The 15,642-nt window shown below is 49.2% G+C and overlaps 4 protein-coding genes across 4 annotated transcripts; 2 read left to right on the top strand and 2 right to left on the bottom strand.

Annotated features, from left to right (window-relative positions):
- Window positions 1-468: 468 nt before the first annotated feature.
- Window positions 469-3,210, bottom strand: EURHEDRAFT_236819 (anaphase promoting complex subunit bimA). Its single transcript, XM_040778049.1, has 4 exons — window positions 2,699-3,210; window positions 2,462-2,635; window positions 598-2,402; window positions 469-542 (listed from the first exon to the last, which is right to left on the bottom strand). Exons 1-4 carry the CDS (start codon window positions 3,033-3,035, stop codon window positions 477-479), a joined length of 2,382 nt encoding a protein of 793 aa, XP_040635409.1. The 5' UTR covers window positions 3,036-3,210; the 3' UTR covers window positions 469-476.
- A 1,411-nt stretch (window positions 3,211-4,621) lies between these two features.
- Window positions 4,622-5,590, top strand: EURHEDRAFT_508170 (SND2/TMEM208 family protein). The gene is made up of 2 exons (XM_040785883.1): window positions 4,622-4,799; window positions 4,863-5,590. Exons 1-2 carry the CDS (start codon window positions 4,791-4,793, stop codon window positions 5,373-5,375), a joined length of 522 nt encoding a protein of 173 aa, XP_040635408.1. The 5' UTR covers window positions 4,622-4,790; the 3' UTR covers window positions 5,376-5,590.
- Window positions 5,591-5,773: 183 nt separating this feature from the next.
- EURHEDRAFT_380864 (uncharacterized protein) lies at window positions 5,774-9,266 on the bottom strand (the record flags this gene model as incomplete). Its single annotated transcript, XM_040779345.1, has 3 exons — window positions 5,774-8,294; window positions 8,348-9,064; window positions 9,151-9,266. The coding sequence occupies 3 exons, from the start codon at window positions 9,264-9,266 to the stop codon at window positions 5,774-5,776; spliced, it is 3,354 nt and encodes a 1,117-aa protein (XP_040635407.1).
- A 586-nt stretch (window positions 9,267-9,852) lies between these two features.
- Window positions 9,853-15,238, top strand: EURHEDRAFT_486591 (E3 ubiquitin-protein ligase SSM4). The gene is made up of 2 exons (XM_040785566.1): window positions 9,853-13,429; window positions 13,498-15,238. The coding sequence occupies exons 1-2, from the start codon at window positions 10,150-10,152 to the stop codon at window positions 15,051-15,053; spliced, it is 4,836 nt and encodes a 1,611-aa protein (XP_040635406.1). The 5' UTR covers window positions 9,853-10,149; the 3' UTR covers window positions 15,054-15,238.
- The last annotated feature ends 404 nt before the right edge of the window (window positions 15,239-15,642 follow it).

Below are 15,642 nucleotides of genomic sequence, written 5' to 3'. Positions count from 1 at the left end.
CGGGCCGTTTTGTTGGGCCGATTCACCGCTTTCCACTTACGGCTACTATAGAACAACCGGTATTGACTTGATAGAATTGTAATAGTACTAACTGATAATAATGTGCATAATGATAGTAAAAACTACTAATTCAAGGCCCGGCACAACAGGCTCTGTCTATCAGCCCGTAGCCCACAAGTTCTTCGTTCTCATGCAGCAGCTCATCTCGTTTGAGCCACAAGCGACAGAGCATGAACCAATGCTAATATACAAGAAAAACAAGAACTTCAAGATAGTTCCGAAGAAGCCTGATGCAGGTATAATGTACTCTTTACCCAACCAGCCTGGTAAACGCCCGTTTAATGCTAATGATAGCGCCAAAACAAATTGGTATCCACAAAAACGCCAAACCGACACTCGTCAACAAATCAAAGTGAGGACCCGAAATCAGAAAGAAAGTAGGAAGCAAGTAGCACGCTAGATAGTAGATAAAGAGATCAACTCATGTCCTCGTCGTCTTCGTCCTCTAGCGATTCCATGGCATCCTTAATGTATTGTGCGGCCTGCCGTTGAAGGTTAGTACCGAACCGGAACGTATCAGGTTAGAGGATGCCATACCTTAGGATCCAAGTTCAAAGCAGTAGTAAAATGCTTGATTGCATGGGCCTTATCATGCAGCATCTTGTAAAGTTTGCCCAAGAGGTAGTGCACATTGGCCTCATCCGGCGCCATGTCCTTGAGGATCTTCAACTCTGCTAGGGCATGCTTAAGATCCTGCAATTTCATTAATACGCGAGCCTTGCGGAACCGAGCAAGCACAGAGTGTGGCGCTAAGGTGCAGGCACGGTTGTACTGGAGCACTGCACCCCTCGGGTTATTCATCTTCTCCTGCACAAGACCAATACAGCAAATGAGCACCGCATTTGTGGGGTTGATGCTAGCGGCATTGCGGAAATGTTGCTCTGCAAATTCGAGTTTGCCCATCTTGTCATACACAGTACCCAGACCGTACCAGGCGTTGTAGTGCCGGCTGTCAGCGCTAATTCCATGCCGGTATGCATCCAGTGCATTGTCGTATTCCTCATTGGCAACAAATTCATGGCCCTGCAGAGTAAAGGCATAGGCAAACATGGGGTCTAATTGCGTTGCTCGTTTGAAACACTTGATAGCCTGGTCGTGATCACGCTGATGAGAGAAGGAATTGCCAACTGCACACCATGCTTGAGGAGAGAGGCGATCAACTTCCATCAGTTCGTGGGCCAAGTAAGCTAGTTCGACATCGTTTTTCAGATGCCAGAGAACAGTGGAGTATATTTCCATATCCTCCAACCGTGACGGAGCCATTGACTTCACGCGGAAAAAGTACTTTTCAGCCTCAGAATACATCGCCTGCTCATAGTAGGCCCGTCCCAATTGAGAGAGAACCCATGGTGTCTCGCGTTGAGCTTGCGTAAGAGAATTGAGGATCTGGATGGAATCTGGACAGTGATAGCGATTCAGCGCGAAATAACCAGTAGCTAACTTGGAGAAGAGTTCCAACAGCCACCCCAGGGCCTCGATTTCTTTCGATTTTTCTGTGGCGGGATTCTTGGGGGGGGCTTGTTGATTCACGGGTTGTGACACAGCTCGAGTATCTTTGGTGTCACTCTCATGACTGTCATTCATGGCCCTCCGGCTGCCGCTTACCACGCGGGTCGGGTTGGTTATAGTACGCCCCTTTGTCCCAGTAGCTTTAACCCTTTTGAGATCTCTGCTATCCTTCATTCCCAGGCTTGTGCTGGACAGCTTGCTAGTAGTCGGCTTAATTTGGTTGAATAATCGAACACTCCGCCGTTGGGGTGCCCCTGGCTCTGTTGGTTGCGAAACGGAAGGATGGGCTACTTGGCCAGACACTGTTCGCTTGCGATCACCGATCCTAGACGCAGCGACTGATTCTTTGTCGGGTTGACTCGCAGTAGAGTCCTCTTGCTCAGGTCTCATCCTGGTCCTGGGCCGGATTCCTGTTGGTCTCATTTTAGGCGGTGGGTCCATTCCGTGATCTGTTCCCAAGGTATGTACTGGCCTGTTCTTCCTTGCAGGTGCTAATGGGGGCTCCATTGAAGACTCTGATGTGGCCGGTACACGGACATCGTCAGATTCACTGCCCTGAGTTCCGGGTGTCTCTATCCCTTCATATACGGGAGTTGCCTGCGCCCCATTGAATTTCTCCCATAGGGCCGAGCTACCATAAGGAGGACCCATATCGTTGCGAGGAGTGGAGGTGGTAAAGGGATCAAGGTTGGAATTCGCATTTGATTGTGATTGGAGTGGGCCAGAGGGTATCCTGTCTGTAGGGAGGTCTGCGTCTTCTTGTTGAACTGATGATACCATGGCAATCAACTCAGGTGTAAGTCGGTAGATATTGGGAACGCGTATGTTAACACCTTGCGGTAAGTTAGCAAACTGCGGCAGGATAGTAGATCGCGAACACTCAGCGCCTTACCTGTTTCGCACAAGCCCAGGAACGCATCCCACATGAAAGGATTTAGTTTGAGCGACTCCGTATAGCAATCGACAGCTCTGTTCAGGTCTTTGTGGGCGTGCCATAACTTTCCCAACAAGCAAAGTATGGCTGCCGCATCGGGTAAGTGTTGTCTCCGCGTTTCACTGTGTTTATCTGGAAGACGTCAGACCAGATCTATAGCAATAGCATATTCCATCAAAGGACTACAATGCTTACTCCAGTTATTCCTGGAAGCCCATAACCCTTTGCTTCGTTCCAGAGCCGTAACACCATCCAGATACTTTCCCAGATCTAAACATGCTTGGGCATGCACATATGAACAACCGATATGCGTTCCTCTCGGTCCAACATTCCGGCTGCAGTCCCATGCTGCCTTGACCTGGCCGTTGTGGAGATGACAAAGGGCGAGAAGGTAAACGGATTCTGACGAGCGGGGTTCGTATGCATGTAGGCGACCAGCGAGGAACAGCGCGTTGTGAACGAGGTTGTTATCGAGTTGGTAGTAAATAAGTTGCCTCAATTGGCTTGCTGTATGAGATGTTGACGGTGACATGGTAGGCGGGACAACGTCGGGGGCTAAGGGTTAGGAATAGGTAAACGGAGAATAAAGGATCGACGGCGCGGTTCGCAGTGAGGGGAAGGCCGACGAAATCGCGATACTCAGAATGAGTCGTTATAACACGGTATAGACATGGGATAAATATCGATCTCGGGGAAGTTTATATCCATGCGATGAAGACTAAGGAAGCAACGATGCGATTTTGGTGGGTACCGCGTAGAAAAAGGAACCACACCGGCGCGCAGGGCAAAGACGTCGCAATTATGTTTCTGATGGTATTCCTCCTGTTTCAAGCCCTTCAGATCAAGACCCAAAAAAAGCAATATGTCGCGGGTGAATCCAATTCAAAGTCGCGTCGTTGATGGTTTGGGTGAATGACGTCTAGGGCGACAGAAGCTCGAGACACGCCCTTTGAGGCTCAAGTAGGCGGTTAACAGAAACAAACACGCATATCGAGACGAACTCTGGGGATTTTTGTTTTCTCGTTCCGAAAGTCCTCCTCTTTCCCTTTTCGTAAACACGGACGAACACTGGAGAGCACGAGGCGGGGAGGCACTGCAGAAGGCGACGTCGTACGATGAGGACAAAATCGAGGGCGGAAGTGTTTGTGAGGCGCGGGCATGGCTAGTGGTGGCGCAGGCGCTGCGGCGTTGTGGTGGGCAACCATCTACAGTGAGATGTACATATGTACTGTCACCAACACGTAGTTTCTTAGATCTAGAGATCCGCACTATTTGATGTAGTATCATTTTATTTTCCATTCCCGAGCCTGGCTGCTGACGAAATAATGAAAGCAAAGACCTGCGTACTAACGCTCATTCTGTGTTATGCACCATGATGGACTTCCACAGTGCTCCAGTAACGTGCCGGAAATCTGCAGGAACTGAAACTTACGTTACGCTATAGAATCGATATACCAGCAAATCGAGTGGTCCAAACGTATACATCCCTTCAGTACCAATACAGGCTCACCTTGCACGAGCAATCTTGGACCTTTTTGTTATAATACTCATTATCGTCCCTGTTCTTGTATGCAATTCCCTAGCGAGTATAACGTCGAGGGTCATTGTTATTGGTGTTACAACAAGTATTTTTATTGCTATAATGTCGGGGTTCTTGAGGGTTAAGACAGTGGACCTTTTTGTCGCTGGAGCTGCGTATGTCGATCCCGTGGTAGGATTGAAGGCAGATTTGAGGAGCTGGCATGAGTATAGGTATGCAACTGTGTTGACCCTGTTCATTGGACAGGGTGGTCCAGGACGAAGGGAATGGCTATAATATTTGGAATTGTCCACCATATTTAACAAAAATAACTATCAAATGAAGTGGTATATATATTGGGGAGATGCGTTTAAAAGCGCTTTTACTGATTTACTTGATGCTATGATATAATCCTTCTTGTTGCAGCTACTGCAAATAAAAGACGTTCGCAGACTATACCCGCAAGTAAATCATCATTATAGACGAGGTAAGCATGGCTATGTTGAGGGCTATATCCATCCTGGTATCATCGGCTAGCCCCGGATAGGTAGCCGGCAGTATCCCAAAAGAGAAAGGCGGTAAGCCCTGATATTACAGACGTGGTTTCTTAGATCTAAGAATCTAGTTGCACTTATCAGCGCGATTGGTTTAATTGTGTTATTGGTGTCTCCGGTAAATCCTATACTGGAGCTCGTCTGGAGCTGCATTCGAAAATAAAATAGACACGTGACGATTGGACGATTAACTCTCCCGAGAGATTAATCCAAGATGGCTCAGGTACGTACATTCGGCATTCAAAAGCATCTCTTCTCTAGGTATTAATCCCTAACAACCCTCCAGAAAGCCGCCAAATCCCTCGCTGCCCGAAACGCCTCTACCCTAACCCGAACGCACCTCATCGCCCTCGCCCTCCACACCATCTATCTCGTCCTCCACTTCACCTTCAACCGCCCCCGCTCTCTGAAACCCTACCTCCTCCTCGCAGGCCCAACACTCGTCATCGAATTCTACCTCGAACGCCTCGGTCGACCGCGCTATACTGACGATGGTAACCTACGTACTCCCGGCGAGGATCTGGGCGCTACGGGCCTGACGGAGTACATGTGGGATGTCGTCTACTGGACCTGGGGGTGTATGGCCTCCGTATGTCTGTTCAATGACCGCGCATGGTGGTTGTGGATTGTTGTGCCTTTGTATTCAGTGTGGCTGGCATATACTACGTTTACGGGGATGAAGAGCGGGTTTGCTGGGATGGGGGGTGGTAGATCGGAGGAACCAGCAGTAGCTGGTGGGGAGAGTAAGAGGCAGAAGAAGTTGGAGAAGAGGGGTGGGCAGAAGATGCAGTATCGATGAACTCGGTAGAAGTACTGCGGTGCGCCAGATCTATGGATTCATAATGCTGGAATAGGCTTAGTGGAGTTACAGCTATGTTATATTCAATGCGTTCGTGCTCTAGATAATATGGAAAATGATATTTGTAGGATGTAAATATTCTTAACATGATACACGATTCACAAGCTAGAAACATGATAAAGGATAAGATTCAAAGTACGCAAGGCATTCAGTCATATCAAACTATATGGGGAATAATGCTTTGAAAACGAGCATAAGCCTCCGAATTATAGCATTCTGGGAACAAAGTCATGAAAAGTTCAGATGAAAGCGATTTGCAAGGCACGTGCATTAGAATCAACATGGAAAAGCAAATGTAAAGAAGGAAATGAAAGATTCAAGGGGAGATTTTTATTTATTTATAGTTCATCCTTAACGGATGGCGAGCTCTTCACGCTCTCGGTAAAAGCTTCCACCTGGGACGCGACTGTCTCAACTGCTTCGGAGCCCAAGTTGCTAGCACTGGAAGCAAGATTAATAAGTCGAGCCTGGGCGCTTTCAACAGCGATCCCAAGCTTACTGGTGGCGCTTTCAAGGGCCTCTTCCTGCGCTTTGACAGCAGAGGTGACAGAATCATATGCAGCTTCGACAGGCGAGCTGGGTGTTGGGGAAGCGTAGACGGCGTTGCTGATAGCTGAACCGGCAGAAGAATATGCCTCGTCAATTGCGCCGTGGGCGACATCAAGGTAGCCCGACTCTTGGCCATAAACCATACCGCTAACCTGGTTTGATGCGGATGCATACGCGCTGCCAGCTGCGGAGGTGGCTTGCTCCACGGTACCCTTGGGAGTTCCGTAAATTTGAACACTGGCAACCTCAACTGCATTGTCAAATTGCTTGTTGGCGGTTCCCAGAATATCTTCAACCGAAGGAAGATTTGTAACGGCTGACTTGTAGGCATCGTTGGCATAGCTGGATGCTGATGACAACGCGGAAGCTGGGTATGGCGTCTCATAAATAGAGTGCAATCTGTCAATAACTTTGTGCGTAAAGTCCGGCTCCCTGCCAATAAGTAGTTCAGAGACCAACTCCTCCACAGCTTGATACTTAGGAGTGATATGTTCCTGCACTTGCTGCGTATAAGGCGCTCCGATGCCATAGACCCGCTCGCTGGCTTTCGAAACAACACCCTCCCAATTTTCTGATGCTTTACTAGCTAGTGCCTCAACTTCGCCGGTTGATGTTCCGTATATAGCGGAACTGCCAGAAGCTGAAGCCAAGGATAGGGAAGCCGAAGCAGCAGAGATTGCCGCGTTATACCGCGAAGATGCATCGTCTACTATTCCCTGTGCTTTACCTGAATCCGTGGGACTGACTGCAGAGCTAGCAGAAGATACCACGGCAGCCAGGCTTGCAGAGGCCAAGGAGGATGCTTGGCTGTAGCCGGATCTCGCATCCTCAATAAGCCCGTGGAAGGTTCCAGGAGTTGGCGTAGGTGCCGGGGAGGCATAGACTGCGTCGGAAGCCGTGGAGACAAAAGCAGAATAATGATCATGTGCGAGTCCAACGGCTTCGTAGTAACGACGCTGTGCGTCAAGAATGATCGGATTTTGACCTGTAGTATCCTTTGGAGGCACCGTCGCCTGAACTTGTGCCAGCTGTTCTGAAGCCTTACTCAATCCTTCGCTCAACCTGGACGAGCCCACGGAAGAGATGTAATCAAGAGGGTGGTCGGTAAACCGTTCCTGGCTATCGTCGTCAGGGACGTCATGTTGCATGGGCGACCGCTCCGGGACTTCAGCTGCAGCTACACCCCAGCCCGAATTTGATCGAACCGGGCTCGATTCCGTGCGTATAGACTCATCCTGATCAACTGGCAATCCATCATCCACATAGGAGTCCTGGTCCATTGCTAGAGTCTGCTCGTCATCACCTAGTTCATGCTCGCCAGCATATACATTGACGCTCTCAGGGGATGGGGTGGGGTCCATAGCATCGTGAGCTTCATGAGATTCCAAAGAAGCGTCAGAGCCTTCCTCGTCCGCAGGCGAATCAGACATCTCCCCAGGCTTGGGTAGAACAGGTGGGGACCCAGACCGGGTGTCAAAGTTGTCACTCGACTCTCGAGCTGCAATTTTCCATTTTCCAACATCCTTAAGCCGAGCTAGTTCTTTCGCGGTAGTTTCAGCGATCTCCATTCCGTGGGTCAACAGTCCGTTCGCCATGTTTGTGGCTTCCTCGAGCTTTGGATGCTCCAATGCAACTCGACTGACGTCGCTCCTCCAGTCATCAAACTGCGCTTTCAGAGAACGGTATTTGGCCCAATCTTTGTAGGTAACACCGTCCATCCAAGCCCATCGCATCCCAATTTCCTGCAAGCCCAAGTCACGGACGTTGTCTAGAATATCTAGTGTGGAATTGATTGCAATCGAAACATGAAACACCAGTTCTTCGTCAAATGAATGGTGCCACTCTCTTATGGCTTGAGCACGTTCACGGATGCCGATTGCGGCACGTCTGATCTCTTTCAAAAGTTCATCATTCGCTTTACGTTCATCTTCGGGGAGGTCTTCATAGGGGAGCGACTCGGCTAGTCTGTTGATACGTGACTTAACCGTAGCCAGTTCATCCGCGACAACCGTATCGAGGGCAACTGCAAGACTTTCGCCATGACTCTTAGCCCCGCTTGCAATATGACTTTCAACTATGTCCTCCACATGATCCTTTAGTTCTTCAGCACCCCTTTCAGCCGCAATAGAAAACTTCTCTTGCCATACTTGAAGGTCTGATGCAACCTTCTCACGGGCATGTGCGATCTGTTCCGTAGGAGACAACGGAGTCTGTGCTGATGTTTCTGTGGTAGAAGTCGATGCGGCACCAGAAGTAGCGCTCGAGTCCGCTGAAGCAGGTGTAGTAGCGTGAGCTGCTTCCTCAAAAGTACTGATCGCAGGTCAGCCAATTGATCTCGCTTTCATCATCATACAGGTACTTACCTGTCGACATCGTCTACAGACGCTCGAAGAATTTTCCCCTCTCTATAGCTTGCCAATCTTTGACCAATTTTTACTAGCTGAGGCTCGACGTTCTCCGAGTAAAGGCCGGTGACCTTGGGCCACAACTCGCTGTTGACAAAGTAAACCACGGTCGACCACGAATCCCGAGCATGCGGTATCACAGTCGTCGTGAGAATCTCCTGTCCAGAAGCATAGGTTTTGCCAATGATCGGACGGGTCTGCGTATAGAGTGGCGCGACATACTCCTTATACGTCGAGATGGCTACAGTGCTGGCCTTCTCGTAGTAGGGCGACATCACTAGCATGGCGCGTTGAACATATGGGTCTACTTCCGACTTATAGACTCCGCTGATACTGTCCTGAGCATACTGCAAGCGCGGAGCAACCTGCGCCTCCCAATGTTCTTGGCCGTAAGCCTGGGCTTGGTCCCATGCGGGGGCCCCATATTTATCATAGCCCTGCTTAGCGTATGTCGCGACCGGAGAATAGACCTGATCATTGAGCAATGTAACGTAGGGGCGGGCAGAATCCACGTAAGATGCGGCATAGAGATGGTAGTACGGAAGAACATGAGGTTCGATATGGGAGCGGACCACAAGATATGGCTCGCACACACGCGGCGACGATTCATTCAAGTCCAATAATTGAGACGGGCAACGGAAGAATGGTGTAAGCAACGCATACCAAATGAAGAGTCTGTAAAAAAGAAGCCAAAAGAACAGTCAGTTGGGATTTCTCATCTAATTTCCAAGTCTCTCCAACGACGCGGAACGTAAACATACCGCACCACGACCCCAAACAGCCATCGAAAATTCGACTTAGATTTCTTTCTGGGTTCATTGCATCCATTTGTCTTATTCACGCCATCCGAGGCATGGCCGTTCTCTGACATGCCCATAGTTGGCTATATCCTTGGAGACGAGACACTTATCGTGATCTTGAAAAATCGCGTTCTCGCACCTGAAGACGTCCAAATACAGGGACCGAGGAACTATTAAAAACCTTTACAAGATCATTGGAAAGCGATTAAGGAGGATTGAAGAGTTCACAGGCTGGATCCCAAGGTTATTAATTTCGGCCGCGATAACAGGAGTTGAACGGCAAGCTGCGTGTCTTGGCGTAAGGGCTTTTAAACGGCTCCGAGTCGCGACGCGAGGACGGAGTGAGCTAGCCCAACAGATCAAGCACAACAATGAAAGGAACTGAGCAACGTAGTAAATGTCAAGAAAGGCAAGAATCTCACTTTCTCTGATCCGATCGAGGCGTTGATTTTCAGCTCCGATCAGTGAGGTCATCGCCCAAGCGGTGGCGCAAGTACTGTGTTACCACTCATTACTGTCAGATGAGCTTCGGCAGCGCCATAGATTGTGCAATCACCGTATTGTAAGTACACAATCACGTGCATGAACTTATCTGATGACTCAGCAGGAATGCGGCGAACGACTCCGTCCTTAGTTGCAACGACAACTTCCAAGAAGTTGTCAGCGTCAAAGACACTTTCACAGGCCGGAAACATCGCCTGTCGCTAGGGACGTCTTTTGACTTGTTCGGTTTTTGTTTTTTACATGGAGATTATTGGTCATTCGTGAGCTGCTGAGACATGAATCTCGTTTGAAGTCGCCTGAAGACTTCCGTCATTCTCGAATTATACTACAGCACGTTCCGCTCCGATTTTCGTACCACGATAATCCCATTCGAAATCTACGCTTGTACTTGTCCGAGAATATGTCTAGCCGCTCTTAACGGAGCCAGGTCGGATTATCGACAGCGACGTTACCAATATGGACTTCCCGGAAAATGAGCCCCGCGGGTATGCGGGCTCTGGGTCCTTCCCAGACCTGATGAATGATCCTGCGTACGCTACGAATGTCAATGCCGACGGGAAAGAAAAGAGCTTCGAAGAACCGGATACATGTCGAATCTGCCGTGGGGAGGGCTCGGAAGATGACCAGTTGTTTTATCCCTGCAGGTGTAGCGGGAGTATCAAATTCGTTCATCAGTCTTGCTTGGTGGAATGGCTGTCTCACTCGCAGAAAAAGTACTGTGAACTGTGTAAAACACCCTTCCGGTTCACTAAGCTCTACGATCCAAAAATGCCACAAGACCTCCCGGCCCCCTTATTTTTCAAACAACTGTCGCTCCATATCCTTCGTACGGTTGTGACATGGCTGCGGTTCGTTCTTGTTGCGTTTGTTTGGCTTGGATGGTTGCCATGGTCTATGAGGGCTATCTGGAGGGCGCTTTTCTGGCTTGCAGATGGACGTTGGCCAGGTTCGAATACTTTACAGCAAAACACGACCCAGACTGGATTTGTCGCAGATGACACTACTCTAACTGAGGCTGTCGTGGCTGCTACTAGCTCGGCAGTCTCAACCGCGGCTCAGTCGACAGTGACCGATGTGCCACCAGTGGAGTCGTCGGTATCTTCAATGTTTAGCTATTCAACCGGAGAACCATTGATGCTTGCTTTTATTAAAAAGGGGCTTTCAACCCTATTTCTTCCTGCTATTTCGTCCAGTACTGCGCCAGGAAACGCAAGCATGACAACAGGTTCTCCCAGACTGCGACAACCCTCATGGCTCTCCGATGTGAGGTTTCTGAATTCTTTGACACGTTCTCCGACAATAAACAATATCATTATCGATACTCTGGAAGGCCAACTCATCACCCTATTGGTCGTTCTTGCTTTCATCCTGGTTTTTCTGATTCGAGAATGGGTCGTTCAACAACAGCCAATGGCGAATATAGCCGACGGTGAACGTGAAGCTGCTGTTCAATTGATCGTGAATAACCCTCCCAATCAGGAGGGCCCTCAGCCCGAGTTGCGGCCCCAAGCTCATTTGCATCAAGATGAATTCCATAATAATGATGCCGAAGACCTTGCTGAACATATTTCAGACCATGGAGAGGAAGAGCTTCCACCGTCCCAAGAGGATGCCTTTAGAGGCGACCCGCTTAACTTTCAGAATATGAGAGTGGAGCAATTGAACACTTCTGCCGATTTCATGCGTCCTGGCAGTGCAGATCACGGAACAGAGTATCACGAGCCAACAGAACCAGCTCCAGCGCGTAATCAGCTATGGCCTATCTTCAGAGATCTCTGGATGCGTGGTAATGGTAATCCGGATCATATTCTAAAAATTATTGAGGAAGAAGGCCGTGAGGAGGAACTGGACTGGCTTGTCACCTTGATGACGAGACTCCAGCAGAAACGGTCTTCTAATCATGACCCCGCCGATACCGACGCTGGTGCTACGGTGGAATCTATGTTGAACAATATCGAAACGGATAGGGACGGATTGCCTGCATTCCCAGAACTGGCGCACGCGTCCTCTACGGTTCAACCTCAACCTGAGCCGTTGGCTAACATTGGTCCCAACCGAGATATCGCACCTCCACGCTTTGGAGGGGAATCTGGTGCGAGCTCATCGAATCACGCGTTTACCTTTGATTTTCAGAGGCGATCCTCAGACATTTCGACGAGTCCTGAAAACGGGCCAGTTGCAGAGTCGAGTGCGACAGCAGCTTCAGACGATGGAACTGTTGCCAGTCAGGAACATAGTGCTACCAACACACCAGCCCCCAACAACATGGACAGTGTGGGTGCTAGGCCGTCCGAAAACCACCATGAGCACTCACACACGGCCGAGTCTCCTGCTCGTATCCCTCGACCCCTTGCCGAGAGGGTTTTAGATTGGTTCTGGGCTGATATCACGCCTGAAGTCCAAGCTCAGGAGCGCCGTCAACAAGATGATGAACATATTGTTGAAGATCCTGCACTTGAAGAGCCTTTTATACCAGTACAAAACAATCAACGTTTCGCCGATATTGATCAGGACGTTGTCGATGCTGCAGGCGAGCCTGTTGATGCCAACGACGTTGAAGCGATTGATGAAGCAGATGATCTGGAAGGGATCCTGGAGCTTATCGGCATGCAGGGACCTATCTTTGGCCTTTTACAGAACGGCGTGTTCAGTGCACTATTGATCTCTTTCACAGTGGCCCTTGGGATTTGGCTTCCTTACTTATGGGGTAAAATTGCTTTGGTTCTTCTAGCCAACCCTATAGAGCTCCTCTTTGGTGTCCCCATGACGGCTGTTTCAGTCGTTGCGGACGTCATACTGGACACCCTTATCGGAAGCTTGGGCTATGTCATGTACGCGATTAGCATCATCTGCAAAGCCGTGCTTAGCCCTTTTGGATCCGTCGTGCCACTAGGAGATTGGGTTCCTCGGACTAAGACCGTGACCAGCGCATCATTGTCTTTAATCGACGCCAGCGGTAGTCGATTAAGGAAAGTGGTCAATGCATTCTTTGTCTTTCATGAATCAGATGTTCCTATGTTTTCTGTCCTCTCTCACCAGGCATTAAAGATCCACGAAGCTCGCATTGTTGGTCTGTTTCAGGCACTGTTTGTCGTTTGCAAATTCATATTGCATGATCTTCCACTCCGACTTATTACACTCGACTTACGCGGCCTGTCATGGATCGACCTCAAAGCGATAGATTTCGGCAATATCATAGCGCAGATGCGAGGACAGCTTCACAGCTTTATTCGTCACCCGTTCCTTTCACTAGGCAGCACAAAATGGGTGAATGTGGGCTTGACGAAGACAGCCACATTCGGCCAACTTGGTGATTATTACTCACTCGCCGTTTGGGGCTCGGGGGACAGGGTAATTGCAATAATTATGGGATATGTGCTTGTGTCGGTTCTCAGTCTTCTATATCTGCGTCTCACTGGTATTCTCTCGGGGGTCAACCGCGGGCAACGGATGGAAGGGCTTGTGGCCGATGTCCTTCATCAAGCTGGCGGGGTAATGAAGGTCATCCTCATCATTGGAATTGAGATGATTGTCTTTCCACTGTACTGCGGGTCACTACTTGATTTTGCCCTTATGCCTCTGTTCGAAAACGCCACTATTGCTTCGCGGATTGAATTCACCAACACAACGCCTCTCACTTCTCTTTTTGTGCATTGGTTTATTGGTACATGCTACATGTTCCATTTTGCCCTTTTCGTCTCAATGTGTAGAAAGATAATGCGGAGTGGTGTTCTTTGTAAGTTTTCCCTTTTACGTCAGGTTAATATGGCTGTGATAGATTGGTTAATAGCTAATATACGACAGATTTCATCCGCGACCCCGACGATCCGACATTCCACCCGGTGCGAGACGTTTTGGAACGTAACATAACCACTCAGCTGCGTAAAATCGCATTTAGCGCAATGGTCTATGGAGCTTTGGTCATTGTTTGCCTTGGTGGTGTTGTCTGGGGCTTGTATTATGCCTTCGATGAAATCTTCCCAGTTCATTGGGCAGCAACTATCCCTGTTCTTGAATTCCCTGCCGATCTACTGTTCTACAACGTCATCATGCCGTTTGCACTCAGAGAGATCAAACCTGGGGATGGACTCAACGATCTCTATGATTGGTGGTTCCATAAATGTGCGCGATTGTTGCGATTGACGAACTTCTTCTTTGGCGAGAGACAGCCTGATGAGGAAGGCCACCATGTACGACGAACTTGGTGGGATGTCCTGTTGGGGAAGAAGGGTGATATTACACATCCAGTGGTAAGCGACGAACAGCGAAAGCGCGTTGAAAGGGATGGTCTCAATGCGTACTTCGTCCGCAATGGCCGATTTGTGCGAGCCCCAGCGTCTGACCAGGTCCGCATTCCCAAGGGCAGTCGGGTTTTCTTGGATGTTACGGAAGATAACAAACGACTCGACGGTGCTCCGGATACCGATACCGGGCTACATGGCTGGAACAGTGAATCTTTCACCAAAGTCTACATCCCACCATTTTTCAAAACCCGCATTGCAGCTTTCATTTTCTCGTTATGGGTCTTCGCGGCTATCACAGGCGTAGGCATCACCGTTCTTCCACTTGTCACTGGCCGCAAGATTTTGTCGTCGTACTTCCCCAAGCATGCCCCATTGAACGACATCTATGCCTTCTCCACCGGGATCTGCGTTGTTGGTAGTGCTGTCTATGCTATGGTGTATAGTCGAACAGCCTTTGCAGCGGTGAAGAGTTTTCTGCATCCGTACTTGCGCTCTCCTCGCCAGGCGTGTCTCGGACTCTTTAACGCAACAGTTTCTGGCCTGCGTCTTGCGTACATCGTTACCGCCTTTTCAGTTCTTCTTCCGTCATTGGCTGCTCTGATTCTGGAGCTCTACGTGATGATTCCGCTCCACACTTATTTTGGTGGTACTCAGGCGCCGGTCATCCACTTCGTCCAGGACTGGACTCTGGGGGTTTTGTATGTGCAGATGGCAATCAAGATCACGCTGTGGAACCGGAGGTCTCGTCCCGCCATCGCGCTCAATAACATTTTCCCCCAGGAGGACAGTTGGTTCTACCCCAATGTGCGTCTGGCAACACGAGCATTGTTGCTTCCGATTGTCCTTGCAAGTGCTATCGCCGTGGTCATCCCGCTCGTGATTGGATTTGTACTGAATTCGACCGTATTTGCATCTTCGCTCGGCTTGCAGATCAAGGTCTACCGTTATGCGTACCCTAACACTCTGTTGATGGGTGTCATGGTATGGTTAGTGATTTGGGTGCGTCGACAAATTGAAACCTGGCGGACCAACGTCAGAGATGATGTGTATTTGATCGGGGAGCGGCTGCATAACTTCCGCGACAAAAAGGGTCAGAATGGTGTGGCCAGCCGGTAATTTATCATCTGCATTGTGTATGATCCTCCATTCTTCGGTTTCTCGCTACAATTGCGATTGTTTTTCTTCATTGTAGATTAAATTTAAATTAATGAAAATAGTATGATTTTCAAGGTTACATAGTCCCGAGTACGGAGTATGTGGAAATATATTCAAACAGGCAACAGGAAAAAACCCCTAAATCTCTGCATTGTGCATATGCACATATGCATCCATGTCTTGTTAGTGTTACTATTGTACAACTCATGAATGCTTCCTAACCTCCAGCTTAGTACGACGACCTCACAATAAGCCTTGCCTAGACAATGGCACGTCCTCTGCCCTACAGAATAATAATGCACAGACACAGTTGAGTCAGCCACCTGCATAATGCCCCGTCCAATCACAATGCAATTTATTTTTTGCGGCTGCCTGCCACGTGACGCGCCAAGCATACGAACGCTAGCGGCTTGGTATGGGCGGCTGTGCCTATTCGCGGCCTCTGATTGGTTAGGCAACAGTATTCTGCCCACTATTCTTAACAGCAGCAGATCATCCGAATCGGGACTAGTGACAGCCTCCGTCACTTCTTCGCTTCTCTTACATTATT

This window comes from Aspergillus ruber (genome assembly GCF_000600275.1).
Source record: "Aspergillus ruber CBS 135680 unplaced genomic scaffold scaffold00032, whole genome shotgun sequence".
Taxonomy (NCBI): domain Eukaryota; kingdom Fungi; phylum Ascomycota; class Eurotiomycetes; order Eurotiales; family Aspergillaceae; genus Aspergillus; species Aspergillus ruber.
Note: the sequence above shows the minus strand (reverse complement) of the source record. Positions and strands in the feature narration are given on the sequence as shown.

Excerpts from the sequence above, each read along its gene's own strand:
- EURHEDRAFT_236819 (XM_040778049.1), bottom strand. The coding sequence starts at position 3,035 with ATGTCACCGTCAACATCTCATACAGCAAGCCAATTGAGGCAACTTATT. Across the intron at positions 2,403-2,461 it reads CCTGGGCTTGTGCGAAACAG|GTGTTAACATACGCGTTCCC; the intron begins GTAAGGCGCTGA and ends ACTTACCGCAAG. Across the intron at positions 543-597 it reads CTTTGAACTTGGATCCTAAG|GCCGCACAATACATTAAGGA; the intron begins GTATGGCATCCT and ends CTTCAACGGCAG.
- EURHEDRAFT_486591 (XM_040785566.1), top strand. The coding sequence starts at position 10,150 with ATGGACTTCCCGGAAAATGAGCCCCGCGGGTATGCGGGCTCTGGGTCC. Across the intron at positions 13,430-13,497 it reads AATGCGGAGTGGTGTTCTTT|ATTTCATCCGCGACCCCGAC; the intron begins GTAAGTTTTCCC and ends AATATACGACAG.